Source organism: Dama dama, chromosome 10, assembly GCF_033118175.1.
Source record: "Dama dama isolate Ldn47 chromosome 10, ASM3311817v1, whole genome shotgun sequence".
Classification (NCBI taxonomy): Eukaryota; Metazoa; Chordata; class Mammalia; order Artiodactyla; family Cervidae; genus Dama; species Dama dama.
This window is the reverse complement of record NC_083690.1, coordinates 15798576-15816336: the sequence shown is the minus strand read 5'-3', so window position 1 is coordinate 15816336 and position 17761 is coordinate 15798576. Positions and strand designations below refer to the sequence as shown.

At 48.9% G+C, this 17761-nt stretch overlaps 1 protein-coding gene across 2 annotated transcripts in view; it reads right to left on the bottom strand.

Annotated features, from left to right (window-relative positions):
* The window catches only part of ABCC1 (ATP binding cassette subfamily C member 1 (ABCC1 blood group)), a 148192-nt gene that overhangs the window by 3097 nt on the left and 127334 nt on the right, over window positions 1–17761 (bottom strand). For both annotated transcript variants that reach the window (XM_061152904.1, XM_061152905.1), the window contains 9 exons: window positions 17629–17761; window positions 15248–15455; window positions 13656–13966; window positions 7402–7601; window positions 5893–6019; window positions 5214–5315; window positions 2666–2812; window positions 1235–1393; window positions 352–518 (listed from right to left, as the gene is read on the bottom strand). In XM_061152904.1, the coding sequence (XP_061008887.1) occupies window positions 352–518; window positions 1235–1393; window positions 2666–2812; window positions 5214–5315; window positions 5893–6019; window positions 7402–7601; window positions 13656–13966; window positions 15248–15455; window positions 17629–17761 (1554 nt within the window). The remainder of the gene's footprint in view (window positions 1–351; window positions 519–1234; window positions 1394–2665; window positions 2813–5213; window positions 5316–5892; window positions 6020–7401; window positions 7602–13655; window positions 13967–15247; window positions 15456–17628) is intronic.

The window sequence follows — 17761 nt, the reverse complement described above, 5'->3', positions numbered from 1 at the left end:
AAGGGCCAGGCAGCTAGGGCTGTGGGTGGGGGAAGGGAGGGCCCAGAGCAGTGCTGTTTACTGCCTGGGAGAGAAGCCTTTCCAAAATGTTAACAACTTCACTCTCCACCGAATGGACCTGGGGTGAGAAAGGAGCTGTTGGGATCGTCCTGATTACACTTCAGGGTAAAAATGAGCCCAGCATGAAACCTGTTTTAGATATTGAAACTTGAGGCCCAAGAGGTTAGGAGACAAATGGCTCACGTGGCAGAGTTGGAACTCAAGCCCAGGTCTGAACCTGACGCGAATAGACAAAACCTACCAACGCCCCGACAGAGGTGACAAGGAGGCCCGAGCACCACGCTTGCCTACCTCAGGTTCTCCCCGCCTTCCGCGCACTCGTGGTTCAGTTTATCGGGAAGGGCCGACACGAAGCCCTTCAGGTGGGCCAGCTCCAGGGACGTCCAGACCTCTTCATCTGAGTACTGGCTGAATGGGTCCAGGTTCATACGGAGGGAACCCGAAAACAAAACGGGGTCCTGTTTGGAGGGAAGACGACAGATGGCATGTGAGGCTCAAGGCACGGTTGGACATGGATGGGGTGAACAGGTGGGATGTAGAAAGTTCTTGCCAGAATTGTTCAAAATGGGGTTTTGGAGCTCCTTTGCATCACCACGTCTGAAGATGTCAAAGATGGGGGGAAAAAAATCTGGAAAACTGAGTTAAGGGAAATAAAACGGATTTCTTTCTTGTCAGATTCCCTGGAGCATTCAGTACACAAATGTGTTGGGAACTTTCTGGAAGCAAGAACCAGCACGCAGATTAGGGCAATTCCTAATTGCAAGGTACATGGATGCCCCTCCGTCTCCTGCCTCCAAATAAGAATCTGAGAAGAAATTTAAGGCAACACAACACTAAAAGGCAACATACTATGCAATCACCACCTAGAGGAATCAGTCTAGAAAATTCATCATTCTCACCTAGTTCTCGGGAGGGTGAGAGATTCCTGTCCAGCAGAGAAGCCAGTGTCTTAACTGGATTCTGTGAGATGCTTAGGACACTGCCTACTGAGTGGCAAGAGTGAAGGAATGAATGAAACCTACTTAACTCTCCCTGTTATTTATGTACAAAGGGGAGATTCCATGAAGAAACATAGCATAATTTCAGTAAAAAGTCACAAAATCCACAAAGTAGGAAAAAGTGTCCATCTGTTCTGAAAACACACATGCGTCACTTTCAGTGTGACCCCGCCCACCTGAGGGATGATGGTGATCTTGAAGCGGAGGTCGTGCAGGCCAATCTCGGCGATGTTGATGTCGTCAATGATGATCTCTCCCTCAGCTGACTCGTTGATCCGAAACAAGCCCAGGGTCAGGGACGACTTCCCGGCTCCTGTCCGCCCCACGATGCCAACCTGTGGGGCAGGAAGGGCCCAGGTGAAGTGGGAATGCTGGTATCTGGGCTGACCTCTTGCCCCTCAGCATCCTTAAATACCAGCCACAGAGCAGTTCAGTCATCTGGTCGACCCACCCTCCTCCCACTATATCCACTCCCCTCAGCAGCTTCCAGAGACATTCCTTTAGAGGCTGTTTGGCAGAGGTCAAGAAGGGCTCCCTTCTCTCTTCCAGCTCCTTTTAGAAATTAAAATTATAATCAGCTCCTTTAATAAGTTAGTTATTTGCAACTCAAGATAGTATTAAGTAACAAGTCAAATGGTTTTTTAGTTCTATGATGGTGTTTCCCCCCCATCCTGAGGTGCTGGAATATCTCAAAGGTGCTGGACTATCTCAAAGGTTCAGGAAGATGCCCTTGTATCCCAGCTGAGTGAGCAAAGAGAGGTCACGGGTACGACCTGGCCTCCACTTATCCTCTGGAGGGAACTGGGCTCCCCACTTAATGGCTAATGACTGACGTTCCAGGCAGAACGCTCCCCTTCTCATCTGGGCTTGGGAGAGGCAGGCTCCTCTGCCCTCGGACAGCAACTCACAGGGCAGCCTCCTTATGGAACATAAGCCAGAAAGCCTCCATGAGAACACCACCCACTCTGTTCCTCCTTTTGTTACAAGTTGGAGAAACTCTCTCAATGGGAACGGAACATTCTGGGCCTCATGGTGGAGCGTTTAACAACTCCTGAATGTTCAGAGAAGAAAGAAACATTGGCCTCTGGCAAATGGCCAGAAAGACCCTTGGTCTGATTCCTCAGGAGGGCCTGAGGGTCTCAGGGCAAGGACGTCCTCTAGGAGCAGCAATACCCTTGAGCCATCCCTAGTAGTGAGGAGGGCATCTTTCTATTCTAGAGGCCTAGGGGCAAAGGGGGCACTTGAAAACGGGAGGAAGGGATTGGTCAGTGAACTGGGAGGCTCATGTCTGATCTAGAAAGAGCCAGGCGGGGAGGATGGGCCTGGTGCTGCCAGTTGTTCTGATCTTTCAAGAAAAGCAGGAAATGGCTTTTTTTTTTTTTTTTTAAACATAAAACATTCCAGATTTTTCAGTATTGGCAATTTAAATTGTTTCCAAAATGTATCTCCTCCAGCTCCTGGGCTACCAATCGGCAGCCCCATTGGGACGCTCTGAGCAGATTTTACTGCCAAAGTCCTGCCAGCTCCACCCTGTGGTTTGGGGGCAGAGACAGCCTGGTGGCAATCTGTGCCCGACAGTGGACGGGCAGAGATCCAGGGGCACCCACCTTCTCCCCGCCGTCGATGGTGACGTTGATGTGCTTCAGAACCAAGTCCAGGTCCTCTCGGTACCGCAGGCCGTAGTCCCGGAACTCCACTCGGCCCACCTGGGGCCAGTCGCTGGGTGGGGCCATATCCTGGATTTGCCAGGGAGCCTGCGACAACAGCGGGCGGTGGGTGGGCGTGAGGGGTCTGAAGCCCGTCTCACGTGCCCCAGGGCTCCACGTGAGCGGCCTCCACGACCCCTCTAACCTCACGGCCCCCTCCTTCCCACTCACTAGCCTCACTGCTCCCGCACTGACTTCTGGACTGTGCCCTGAATACACCCACGTGTGCTGCTTCTGGGCCTTTGCACTTGCAGCTGCTTCTGCCTGGAACATTCTCTGCCAAGCTACCCCCTCGGCCTGCTTGACTGCTATGGATCCCAGGTTAATGCAACCATCCTCCGAGCCCTGGGCCCCTCTTCTCCCACTTTCTCTGCATCCATTCTCTTTGAGAGTACTTACCACCTTCTGGCATTTTAAGCAAGTATTTGTTTATTCTGTCACCCACACCCACTGGAATAGCCCCTCTATGAGAACAGGTTCTTTGACTTGTTCACTGCTACATCCCAGAGCACACAGTAGGTGCTCAATAAACATTCATGGACTGAATCAATGAATGAGCAGTCTCCTCTAGACAGACGCAACGCTAAAGGGGAGATACTCTGATGGCTTCAAAGGCCTGGAGGGCGAGAGTAAAAGCGGCGGCCAACACTTGAAGGTCACTCTATCACATGACCTCCTTTAACCCTCACTACAATCCCAAGAGCGGAGTCCTTTCCCATCCCCAGCTTACACACAAGGAAACTGAAACACAGACAGTGAAAGCAACTTGCCTGCAGTCACACAGCCCCTATTTCTGAAAAGCTACTTTGTTCAGTTCACATTTCCTGAGGTCTACTCCTGGATATGCTCTGGGCTAGGCTCCGGGCTCTCTTCCGGGAAGAGAGGAATGGAGAGGACAATGAAAGAACTTCCATCCTTTCTCCCCCATAAACTTCTTACGTTAACTTTTTTACACCCCTCATATAAATAAGGAGACACTGCTATAAGAACACAGAGGGGACTGGAGAGAAATGGGTGGGACTTTCTACCTGTAACTATATATCATATGTAATATATACAAACACGTAAGTAAACAGGTATATTTTAATAGTGGTAAGACTCTGGGTGATCTTTCTCTTGTATTTTTCAAATTTGCCCTTATTCTAAAACTATAAAAATAAATAATTAAAGGTAGTGAAAATAAGTACAGTATTTTTAAAAGTAAAAAACTGAATTTCACACTTTAAATGAGTGAACTGCATGGCATATGAATTATACCTCAAAAGCTGATAAAAATAAATAGATAAATCAGGGCAGGGTGGGAACCTGCTGGTGTAATGTGCTCTTGTTTCCACAGGGGGCACTCACACCATTCTGAAGAACGCTCCCTGATGAGGTGGGCCCTGGTTCACCAAACTAAAGGACTTGGCACACGTCACTTCAGTAAATCCCCAAGTCAGAGTCTAACCAGGGTCACTTTAGTTTCATTCCCAAGGGGCATTTTCTTGGAATGCAGTGATAGTCACTCAGTCATGTCCAACTCTTTGTGATTCCGTGGACTGTAGCCCACCAGACTCCTCTGTCCATGGGATCCTCCAGGCAAGAACACTGGAGTGGGTTGCCATGCCTTTATCCAAGGGATCTTCCCAACCGGGGATCAAACCCCGGTCTCCTGCATTGCAGGCAGATTCTTTACCGTTTGAGCTACAGGGAAGCAAGCCCATGTGATCTTAGGCAACTAACTAATCCTCTCTGTGTCTGTTTCCTCACCTGCAAAATGGGGGTGATAGTAGAAGGTGAGTTACAAGGTTGTGAAAGGATAAATGGATTATTCTACACAGAGTGTCTAGTACAGGGCCTGACACCGCACAAGGGCACAATGTGTGTGTCCCTATTATTACTGGTGGTGGTGGGGATGGAGGTATCTCCAGGCATTACTGCTATTGCCATTAACACTACTCCTGCTATTCAGAGATGGTGCACAGACAGAATAAGGCAGTTATTCGGGTCAACGTGACATCAAAGCCTTGGGTCCTCCTCCCAGCTGCCCCACTGACCATGAATGTGATCTCAGACCAGCCATCATCCCTCACTAATGCCCCTTTCCTCCATCCATAAAATGAGGACTTGGGTTAAATAACTGCAGGATTTCCCAAACTTCGGTAAACTCCTTACCAATAACGGCATAATTTTTGCAATATCCATATGCTGATTCTGTTACTGATATCTGATATTTTTAAACGACTCACTTGTACTTAATCTTTAAACCTAAAGAGAAAATTAGTATGATTCATTTTGCGTAATTTGTAAGTCCCCATTCAAAACACGTAACAAACAACAGAGGGTTTTTTTTTTTTTTTGGTCAGGTGGAGGCTGCCTGCAGAAGGCACATGCTGGGGTTCAGAGGATTCTTCTGAGTCGAGTTACACTGAAGATCACGGTCAAGAGGTCAGGCCAGGGCTTGCCTTACCTCCTTCTCAGTTTCCGAATATTCCTTGAGTCTCTCCACGGCCACAATGTTGGTCTCCATCTCGGACGACATCCGAACAAGCCAGTTCAAGTATGTGGTGACCTGTGAGGGGAAGAGTCATCCGATGGGGCTTCTAGAGTGAATGTGAGTTGTTTTCTTCTCATGAAGACAGCACGAATTATGAAATGTTTCAGATAACGAAGGCCCAGAAGACAGCTACCTCAGATACCGCGGCCAGACCTGCTACTCTGCGTCTCTTATGCCAGCGCCACATTTCAAAGTAACCCGCGGGACTACATAAGCAATCAGAAAGGAAATGAGAAGGTATTTCCAATTAGATGATAGTTAAGAAAACACACTGCGTGGAAATCTGGGAGATGCAGCTAAAGCAGTGCCTCGAGGGAAATCGATAGTATTAAGTGCATTCTTCTGGGAGCTGGAGGCATCCTCTCAGGCCGTCAGGGACACTCTTTGGCTGATGGGGGAGTCCTGGCTGCCCGACTAATTTCTCCCCTGCTTCAGTCAGTCACTGGGCTCTAGACCTGCACCTCAAACTCCACGTGGCCCTCGTCCCTTTCCCCCACGCCCACAGAGATTCAAAGTAAAGGCCCAAGCACCTGACAACTGGCTCCCCAGTAAGAGAATTAGCAAAGTCCACCTGAGCATGCCCGTGTCTTACCTGTAGGGAGTAGGACACCGAGAGGCCCACCAAGCCCGCACTGAGGCTGTGCCGGGAGATCACGGCGAACAGCGAGGCAAAAAGGACGATGCAGTTGCCCACACACTCCAACCGCACGGCCAGCCACCTGCGTGGACACAGACGGAGGGGCAGGGACATACACATGCCCAAGTCAGCTTCTCAGAGACTGGGTTTCTGCTCGAAGGTGGGGGTGGGGGAGCTGGGGGGCCACTCTGCTTGCTGAAATAATTCCCCGATAGTTCCTGAGAGAGGCCTTGTTTGCCCAGTTCGTGGGACATGGGAAAGAAGGGCCGAAGGGACACAATTTCAGGAATTCCTCATTGGTTTGGCAACCCCAGGGACTAAAAGAGAGTTCTCCAGAAGTGACCTTCCCAGGAAACTGAAACTCACTTTCTTCAGAGCCAACCTTTTCTCACTGAAACCTTAAAATTACACCCATGCGTGCGTTTTTAAAAAAAAGATGTCTCACAAACTTCTGAAATGCTAAGAAAAATCATCAACTCTAAGAGGCACCCTTGATTTAAAACAAATGTCTCTTGGCAGGAGGGGGAGGAGGGAGAGTGAGAAATAAACAACCCTTCTCAACACAGCCAAAGGGTCCCCAGACCTAGATCACTGCTGTTTTAGAAACATTAAAATGTATTATCTTTCCTTTAAAATATAGACAGACTTACAAGTTTAAAGCTAACTTTTGTAAGCTATCACATAAGAACGCTGTTTTTATGTTTGAAAATGTAAAGCATTCTAGAGAGGCAGTATTATAGGTTTGTTTTTTCCCACCACATTCTTAAAGATCCATGTGACGGATCCTCGTGGTGTGAGTTATTCCCACAGAAACCCAGATTTCAACAAACTCCCTAAACAAACTCTGCAAGGGAATTGCAAGGTCTTTCCAGCAATGCCCCATCTTCCCGCCCGTCTCACACTAAGAGATTTCACAGTGTGCAGTGGGTCACTGCCAGGGTGCTATGACCCTCCCCTAGAGTCTCCTCTCTCTCACATCTCAAAAAATATCCTAGGATGTAAGCAAGTGAGGACGGGATGTTCTAGATTCAGTCAATAATTAGCCAACTTCTACTCCTTTCTCTTTCAAGCCCGATGCTATTCAACCATGCTTGATCCCCCAAAGGGCAATTTCACACGGTCTAACCTAACAGTATTACTAATAAAACTGCTTCCCACACTCATCACCCGGGGGCGGGGGTGAAGAGAAGCATGTGAGGAGAACACGCAGGCCGCGATCACTGACGGTCCTGTATCACCAGGACCACGGCTAAAGGATGGCCCTGCGGTATTTCTGACCCAGAAGAACTCTCTGCGCCTGCGCTTCAGTGGCCCCTGCGGCCACGTGCTGGCTGACCGCGTCCTTTCTGTTTCTAATGGTCCTTCCGTCCTCTCCTCTCACCGAGTTCGAGCCTCCTTCCTGTGAGGCCGGCGCTGGGCCCCACACCCCACCTCCGGGAGCCTCCCCCACAGCCCTGCACCCACCTGTTGGCCACGATGCTGGGGTAGTAGGCCTTCTGGTTCTCGTCCACCTTCAGGTCGCTCTGGCGGATGAAGCGCTCCTGCTCCTCAAAAGCGCGGATGACGCTGACGCCCAGCAAGGTCTCGTTGAAGTGGGAATAAACCGGGGAGCGGCTGACCGACTCGAGGCGCTTCAGCTGCCGGGAGGAGGCCACGTAGAACCTCTGGGGGAGAGAACGGAACCGGGGGTGGGCGAGGGGCCCCTCATCCCATCCTCCCAGGGCCGTGCTGGAGAAAGTCTGGACGTAAGTGAGCCCTTGGGGGCAGAATGCTGGACCGGGCTGCTTTCACCTGAGGAATGGCAGGTGTACTGACTACAACAGTAACCAGGACGGCAGCAGTGATGATAATAATAGCTCACGCTCCGGTGGAGCCCAGATCTCTGCTAGCTCAGCTGGTAAAGAATCCGCCTGCAATGCAGGGGACCCCGGTTCAATTCCTGGGTCAGGAAGATCCCCTGGAGAAGGGATAGGCTACCCACTCCAGTATTCTTGGGCTTTCCCTTGTGGCTCAGCTGGGAAAGAAAATCGCCTGCAATGCAGGAGACCTGGGTTTGATCCCTGGGTTGGGACGATCCCCTGGAGAAGGGAAAGGCTACCCACTCCAGTATTTTGGCCTGGAGAATTCCATGGACTGTCTATGGGGTCGCAGAGAGTCAGACACAAGTGAGTGACTCTCACTGCACTGCATGTGGAGCCCAGCATCCCAGCACTGCTCTAAGCACCTTCACAGCCATCAGCTCTTTAATCTTCATCAAAAACCTATGAGGCGCTCATTCCTGTTTCACAATGAGTAAACTGAGGTCAACCTCTTCCCTAAGGCCATGTGGCTAGGAAGTGGCAGAGCTGGGATTCGAACACCAACAGTCCGGCCTCAAAGTGTTGACCTCAACATGGCATGGCCTCTCTGATGCCACTGACCCCGAGGGTTTATGGACCCCGCAGCGTTTCTTTAGGACAAGCAGACCTCAGCATAAACCCTGCCTCTGCCTGCCCCCAGGGGCAGAGACCACGTCCACTCTACTCCTGCCCTAACCCGGGTGTTCAGCTCGTTAAGAGACAGAACAAGAGCCCACCGGGAGCACTGAGGAACTGTGACCAAGGCCGGACTGGTCATCTGAAGACACCTCTGTTCTCCTGGCTGTTTCTGCATCTGTACAAAAAGACCCGAGGAGACCGAAGTTCCCTCTCCCGGACGTGCTGAAGATGTAGCGTGTCTGCACTGGCCTTGTCAACAGCAGAGCCAGGCAAGTGAACACAGGCGCCTCCTGGGCTGTGCTGGGTGCCCTTGGCCATCTCAGGGGCAGAGACCTTCCATGGAGAACGCTGAACAGAGTGGGTGGCCCTTATGAGGACTTCAAACTTTTTTCTGGATGCCAGCTCACATGGGAATTGGAGCTACCTGTTGGGGAGCCCTCTGGGGGGCCCAGAAACTCTGCAAACTAACCCAGGGGTCACACCAACCCGGGCCACCTCAGATTGGGGGTTCTGCCAATCCCGGAACATGGTCAGACACCACCTGTCCTCCGGTGGCTCCCACTGAGCCTTGGGACGCACTCCGGACCCTGTGGTCTGGCTTGAGGACCCCGGCATCCTCTCCTGGGATCACCTCCTCTCCTGGCTTTCTTTCCTCCTGGGTGGAAACTGTTCTAAAACGTTTGACTTGCTCAACTTATTCCACTTGTCATGTCCTCTGGACTTTATTTCCTCTAAAAAGTGAAACTGAGACTTATTTTTGTTATGGAATAGCCTGATTTTTAAAAAAATAATTATTAGCTTTCCTTTTAAGCTCTATTCCTGGAGAGAATCCACCCTGTGGATTCACCTGATTCTTCCAGACACCAAGGAGCACCTGGTGCTCGTGAGTGAAAATGAATGTTCGACATACACCTGTCTTGTGCTGGCCTTGGGCTGAGAGCCAAGACACTAAGGCAAGTTTCAGGGAACTTTCACAGATGGCATGCAATTCCGGGAGCAGAAATGACTTATCCCAACAACCTGGAAGCCCCGACAGAATTCCACATCACCTTACCTCTTACATTCCTTTTCCTAAAAATGAATTGCAAACACTAATTTATCAGTTCAGTTGAACTGCTCAGTCATGTCCAACTCTTTGCAACCCCATGGACTATAGCACAGGCTTCCCTGTCCATCACCAACTCCTGAAGCTTACTCAAACTCATGTCCATTGAGTCAGTGATGCCATCCAACCATCTCATTCTCTGTTGTCCCCTCCTCCTCCTGCCTTCAATCTTTCCCAGCATCAGGGTCTTTTCCAATGAGTCAGTTCTTTGCACCAGGTGGCCAAAGTACTGGAGTTTCAGCTTCAGCACCAGTCCTTCCAACGAATATTCAGGACTGATTTCCTTTAGGACTGACTGGTTGGATCTCCTTGCAGTCCAAGGGATTCTCAAGAGCCTTTTCCAACACCACAGTTCAAAAGCATCAATTCTGCGGTGCTCAGCTTTCCTTATAGTCCAACTCTCACATCGATATATGGCTACTGGAAAAACCGTACCTTTGACTAGATGGACCTTTGTCAGCAAAGTAATGTCTCTGCTTTTTAATATGCTGTTTAGGTTGGTCATAGCTTTTCTTCTATATTTGAAAGTGAAAGTTGCTCAGTTGTGTCCGACTCTTTGCGACCCCATGGACTATATAGTCCCTGGAATTCTCCAGGCCAGAATACTGGGGTGGGTAGCCCTTCCCTTCTCCAGGGGATCTTCCCAACCCAGGGATCGAACCCAGGTCTCCCACATTGCAGGCAGACTCTTTACCAGCTGAGCCACAAGGGAAGCCCAAGAATACTGGAGTGGGTCGCCTATCCCTTCTCCAAAGGATCTTTCCAACCCAGGAATCGAACCGGGGTCTCCTGCATTGCAGGTGGAATCTTTACCAACTGAGCTAAGAGGGAAGCCCTCTTCTATATTAGTGTATATTAATTACTAATGTAGTATTAATATAGTATAATTATATAGTATATATAATATACAATTAGTGTATATTAGACACACACTAATGTATATCCATTAAAATTTTTTTTCAAGTGATATAGACAGGATGATTAGAAAACCATTACATTAAGTCCATGATCCCTGAGATACACACTACTCAGATTTCAGTGTATAATGTTTTAATTCTTTTCGAGAGAGAGAAAGAACACCTATCCTTACACACATACACCCTTAAAAGCCACTTTTTGAGATACAACTTACTTCCACTGGAAAGTGCACTAAATCTTTACAGCTTGGTGAATTTAACGTTTATCTACACCTGTATATGCACCACCAGATCAGAATCTAGGAAACTGCCTCGTGTTCTCTCACAGTCAATTCCCTGTAGAGCCACTATTCTGACTTCTATTTCATCGCTCTTGCCTGTTCTTCAACTTCATAAAAACAGAATCACACAAATGTACTCTTTTGTGTCTGGCTTATTCTCATCAATATAGTATCTCTGAGACTCATCCTCCTTGTGTGTATTAGCAGCTCATTCCTCTCTACTGCTAGGTCACGTCTTTTGTATAAATACACCATGATGTATGTATCTATCCTCCTGTGACTGACATTTGAGGTAATTATGAATCAAAACGCTAAGCACATTCTAGCCTATTTGTTTCTGTGATACAGTCTCTTGATTCTTTTTCAAAAAAATGTTTATTTATTTGGCTGTGCCAAGTCCTAGTTGAGGCACGAGGGCTCTTCGATATTTGCTGTGGCATGTGGATCTTTGGTTGCACCATTGAAACTGTTAGTTGTTTTATGTGGGATCTAGTTCCCCAGCCAGGGATGGAAATCAGGCCACCTGTATTGGGAGCTCAGAATCTTAGCGGCTGGACCACCAAGGAAGTCCCTCTCTTGGCATACACAGTGAGACTGCTGAGTTAAAGGAAATCAACCCTGGAGATTCACTCGAAGGACTGATGCTGAAGCTCCAATACTTTGGCCACTGGATGCAAAGAATCAACTCACTGGGAAAGGCCCTGATGCTGGGAAAGATTGAGGGCGGGAGGAGAAGGGGGTGACAGAAGATGAGATAGCCGGATAGTATCAGTGACTCAATGGACATGAGTTTGAGCAAGCTCCGGGAGATGGTGGGGGGCAAGGAAGCCTGGTGTGCTGCAGTCCAAGGGGTCACAAAGAGCTGGACATGACGTAGCCACTGAACAACAATACACATAAAAGCTATGAGAAAAATTCTCCCATAATCTCTTTCTAAGGATTCGTAAGGCAATGTTTTCATTTTTCTACCTCCATTTCCAGTCCTGCCCACGCACATTACACATTCTGTCTTAGTTATAATGACAGTGTGCCGACAGCATGGGCCTTTGGCTAACTTCTTTCCCTTTGTTGTTTAAAAATAAAATTGTTGGTGCTTCAGCAGTGTATTCCCAGTTCTCCTGTTAAAGAGATGTTAACAGTCCACTAGCACATTACCCACGGTGTGCTCAAGGCCCTGCTACCGGCAGGTAGATATCTGAGCTGCCTCAAACGTCACACTGGGCCTCCTCTTTTGTTCTTTTGAATTGGGTCCTCTAGGAAAAGGTCCAGCTGGGGTAAGAACATGGCTAACATTTTTCGTAAATGCAGCTGGAGGACTTTCCACAAAAGTTGGCATCGATATAAAGAGAACACAGAAAGGGTCTGGGAACTGGACGTGCTCTGATTCCATCTTTGTTCACACTCACCAGTGACGGGCCACAGCGTGGACGCCAAGCCACGGTGTGGGAGGGTGTGGGGTCTGGCTGACCCAGCCAAGGCCTCAAGAAACCCACACCAACAGGCCTCACACAGTGCAGTGTGAGCACAGAGCACCCCCTGGTTTCTTACTCTTATTTTGTGCAGCAGTTGTTAGGCTCCCATCTAAACAGCAGTCTCCCGTTAGCACGTACGCTGCAGCTGCTTTTTTTAATTAAAAAAGTGTTCTTACTAATACACATGTATTTGATGACTTTGAATTTAAACACTTACAATCAGCACGAGCAAGGTAAAAAGGTGTCCTTTTCAGGGGCAGGACAACACAGTCACAGTTACCAGTTTAAACTGTGGAATCAGATGTGAGCTCACATTCCCAGTTCTGCCCTCTGGACCTCAACATGCTGATCTGTTAACTGGACGCACCACAGTGAAGCTGACGCAGCCATCAAATGCTCCCTTACTCTGTTCCCCTTTCTGGAGCTTATTTGTGATGGCTGGAGCTCCAGTAGCCATCTTGGACCATGAAACCAACTTAAGAATGGGAAGCAAAGATGACAGAAACACACACACAAAAAACCCCCGAAACAAAACAGTGAAGGAGTATGAAGCTACCAAACTCATCAAGCTGTCATGTGTGTGTGTGCGTGCTAAGTCGACTCAATCGTGTCTGACTCTGTGCTACCCTACGGACTGTAGCCTACCAGTTTCCTCTGTTCATGGGATCCTCCAGGCAAGAATACTGGAATGAGTTGCCATGCCCTCCGCCCGGGGATCTTCCCAACCCAGGGACTGAACCCGCATCCTTATGTCTCCTCCATTGGGAGGCGCGTTCTTGACCACTAGAGCCACCTGGGAAGCCCGGAATAGCATACCTCTAAACTTCTATTATGGCTTCCTTGGCGGCACAGATGGTACAGAATCTGCCGGCAATGCAGGTGACCCAGGTTCAATCCCTGGGTTGGGAAAATCCCCTGGAGAAGGGAATGACAACCCACTCCAGTATCCTTGTCTGGAGAATCCCAGGGACAGAGGAGCCTGGTGGGCTACAGTCCATGGGGTCACAAAGAGTCAGACAAGACTGAGCAACTCACACTTCCACATTCACTTTCAGATCTCTATTACAGGGGAAAAAATATCAAAGCTGTTATTATTCATGTTTCCATTATCTGCCTATGACCTAAAGAATTTCATACTTAGAGAAAGTTTAATAATAAAGATGACTTCGTGGCTATAGCTTATTTCCTTTTAAAACTTTCAGCTTAAAAAAACCCTTATTATTAGGAAAAAAGGATGTTTGGTTATTGCAAGCTGAAAACCATCAACTTAGGTATTCAAAACCAACAAAAACAAACCTTAACCCTCCTCTGAGACATCCCCCACAGCCTCACGCTGGGGAAGCTAAAACGGTCCCCATTTAAGTTAAAAGTAAAGTAAAAAGTTTAAACCATTTAATCTTAAGCGGTTCTCACGGGACGGCAACACGGAGCAGCGCTCGTCCTGGACCCCAGGACCCACCTCTCACCTGCACGAAGAAGTAGATGAGGCCCAGGGGCGGGATGATGACAGCAGCCATGGGCGTGGCCAGCAGGATGATAATGCAGGCGCCGATGACGTTGAACAGGGAGCCCATGAACATCTTGATGACCTGTGGGATCATTGAGTCCACCGTGTCCAGCTCCTTGGAGAAGCGGTTCACCAGGTTCCCGCTGGGGGTCCGCTCGAAGAAGCTTATGGGCGACCGGAGGACGTTATGCAGCAGGTCCAGGTGCAGGCGGCGGGAGGCCAAGATGCCCCCGATGGACACTGCCATGGAGTAGCCGAACACCGAGATACCTACAAACACTCTCGCGTCAAACTCCACGGCAGGAGAGGGACCGAGCGGGGCCAGGGGCGAGGGGCCGTGTGACCATGTGGACAAAGCAGCCTGGACTCCCAGCTTCTAATAACAACAATAATGGTGGCAATTATTACCCAGCACATACTATGTGCAAAACTCACTGTGTCTTTTACGTGCATCTAATCCTTATGAGAACCCTGCATATGTTCTATTAGTACCCATGTTACAGAGATGGAAGAATACTGGAGTCGGTAGCCTTTCCCTCCTCCAGGGGAATCTTACCAACCCAGAGATCAAACCCTGGTCTCCCGCATTGCAGGCGGATTCTTCACCAGCTGAGCCACAAGGGAAGCCTAGCTAAAGCTCAGATGGACGAATCCCTTTGCCCTCCAGAAGAGGGTGGGCTTGGAGCCACACTGCCTTGCTCAATGCCAGCTCTGCCATGAATAAGCTGTGTGACTTTGGGCAACTTACTGAACGCTTCTGGGCCTCAGTTTCTGTATCTCTAAAACAAAGAAAAATGAGCTCCTACCTCATGTGACTGCTGCAAAAGTAAAATAAAACACCTTAAAGTGTTTACAACAGAACCAGACACCAAGTAAGTGCTGAGTAAACGTTAGCTATTACTGGTAATGCTGCTGTGTCTGGGGATCTTTGTGGGACCACAGGAAGGGCATACAGAGGATTTCTCAGCGTCCTCACTGTTAACCTCTGCGGCTGGATCATCCTCTGTTGTGGAGGCCGCGCTGGGCACTGCAGGATGTTTAGTGACATTCCTGGCCTCTAGGTCCCAGCAGCACCTGCTCCCACAGGGAAGCTGTGACAACTCCAAGTATCTCTAGATATGACTAAACTCTGTAAGTATCTCTAGACATGAGGGGTAGCATTGCTTGCGTTACGAACCACAAGTAGAAACTAATTCCCACCTTTGGGCAGAAGGCAAAAGTCCACAAATAGGACTTCACAGAAACTCCATCACCCTGCCAGAACAATGAGGGGCAAGGGTCCTTGGTCACCTTCTATTTCTCAACTTAACTCATCTGTAAAATAGGCACGTTGGAGCTCCCTTCCCCCGTCTCCTAGAGCCATATGAAACAGAGCATTCAAAAAACGTTCATTCTGCAAATATCTGAGTGTCTATTATGTGACAGTTACTGTGTGTTTGGCTTGGTTTGTGGGTCTAACAAAACCCTGACAAGTTGGGGGACCTGATTCTATAACAAGAAATGGAAGCGGCTCCAAGTGCCAAGAGCAGGTGAGGGGCAAGGCAGGCTCACCTTGTGAAATGCCCAGGGCTCCATAGACACTCAGCCGGACTTGCGTGTGCTCCTGGGTCCCGTTGACGATAGGGTCATCCGTCCAGAGACTGAGCCAATAGTTAGAGGCCAGGGAAGCCACGTGGTTACACAGGAAAAGGAAGATGCTCAGAAAGGAGATGAAAAGCCCAATCGCCTTCATGTAGTCCCAGTACACGGAGAGCTTGACCTGGGACCAGGAGAGAAGGCATCTTACAGAACACACTCACCAGCCATGCCTATTCAAGGTCAGGAACCTCAACAGACCCTGTGCAGTCCAGCGCCCCCACCTATGCTCATGCCTACAATCCTCTTCCCCTTTAGTTACTTGGCAAAGAAATCAGCAGAAGCAAAGCCAAGGTTTCTGCCCTCACGGAACTTCCAGTTGAGCAGTGAGACAGGCTTTCATAAGATAACTGCCCAGATAAATGCATAATCCCAGAGAAGGGCTGGAAGTGGTACATGATTCCACGGGAATATAAAACTGGGTATCCTGACCCAACCCAGGGTGGAGAAGAATCAGAGGAGGTTTTCCATAAGTTAGGGATATCAGAGAATTAACCAGGTGAAAATGAAGGAAAAAAAAAAAAAGGCATTCCAGGCACAGGGACCAACGTGTGCAAAGGCCCTGAGGTAGAAGGGAAGCAGAAAGGAGGCAAGGATAGCTGGAGCGTGGTAAGCTGGAGAACATGGAGTGGCTGGACCACACAGGACCCGAGAGATCCTGTCCAGGATTAAGTTTTACTCCAGGACTCTCAGGAAGGAAGAGTCTGAAGATAATGGGAAGATGGGATATGTTGCCTAGTAACCATGACGAAGTGTCACATCCACTCCCCCAACCCTCAGTCCTCTGAACACGCAACTGGCTTCCAGTCACTTGGCCCTTGCTCAACCTGTTTCCCAGCTCCACAGAGTGACAGCCGGGGGCCTCTTTCACTCCAGTGTCTCCTGTGGAGCCCAGCGTGGGGGCCGTGTAATCACATGCGGTCACTCAAAGGGCAGCTGCACACCACAGATGGGTGCAGTGTGCTCTGGGTCAGCCTGACACCCAACCTGCTCGGTGTGGATTCAGCAAACTCTGGGTATCTTTCCGTGTGTCTCCCTGTCATATCAGGCTTTTCATGAGGGTGGACTAAACGGGATTAGTGTCCTTATAAAAAGGGATCCCTCACCCTTCTGTCCTTCGAGGACACTGCGAGAGGATGGCCATTTATGAACCAGGGAACTCTCTCACCAGACACTGAATCTGCTGGCGCCATGATCCTGGACTTGTCAACATCCAGAATTATGAGCAATAAATAAATGTATGTTGTTTCTGAGCCACCTGTACCATGGTCTTGTTATAGCAGCCCAAAGGGACTAAGACAGGTATTAAAAACAAAGCCCCAGCTGAGACCTTCTCACTGATAAACAGGCACACCTCAGACACTTGGAGGCTTGGTTCCAGACTACTGCAAAAAATCGAATATCCCGATAAACCGAGTCACATGAATTTTCTGGTTTCCTAGTGCATATAAAAGCTATATTTATGCTCTACTGAAGTCTATTAAGTGTGCAATAGCACTATGACTAGAAAAACAATGCACACACCTTTATTAAAAAATATTTGGTTGCTAAAAAGTGCTAATCATAATTTGGGTCTTTGGTGAGTTGTAGTAGTAACGTCAAAGATCACAAATGTTATACTGTTAACATAGTACATCAGTAACAAATATAATATTTTACATAATAACAAACTATAATAATGATAAAGTTTGAAATATTCCAAGAACTACCAAAATGTGGCAGAGACCCAACGTGAGCAAATGCTGCTGGAAAATGGCACTGACGTTCAACACAAGATTGCCACACACCTTCAGTTTGTAAAAAACACAGCATTTGTCAAGTGCAACAAAGCCAAGTGCCATAAAACAAGATCTGCCTGTAATAAAGGCAAAAATACAAAATAAAAAGAAGTGAAAAACAATCTTTTCTGATGACACAATTAATGTTCCTCAGGGCTGCGTCTGTGACGACCTGAAACCCACCCACACACAGCTGACCCCCGTGAGGTTGGAGCCTGGATTCAAGGCATCGTGTCATCTACGGCTACCGAGGCCCCAGCTGCTCAAAGGAGGCAGCCATCAGGAAGGCAGAGGCTACAGGTGACCACCCTGGAGTCTGAGAGTTGGCTTCACACCCCAGCTCTGTTGCTCACCAGTCATGACCTGTGGCAAGTCACCTTGGCCCTCTACCCTGGTTTCCAGTGCTTAAAACAGTACCTTTCAAGCCTCCTGGGGAGGAAGACGTGAGTCAAGATGATCACAGCACCCCAACCAGGGCCCAGCTCCCACAGGCACACAGCAACCTGACCATGTCCTCACCTGCCCCGTCTGAGCCTTGTCCGCCTCCACGAGCTTCCAGGTATCCTCCGTGGGCCCGGGCTTCTGCAGCTCGGCGGTGCTGGTGTGGTGCCGGCTCACATCCCCGCCGTAGGAGGAGGAGCTGCTGAGCTGC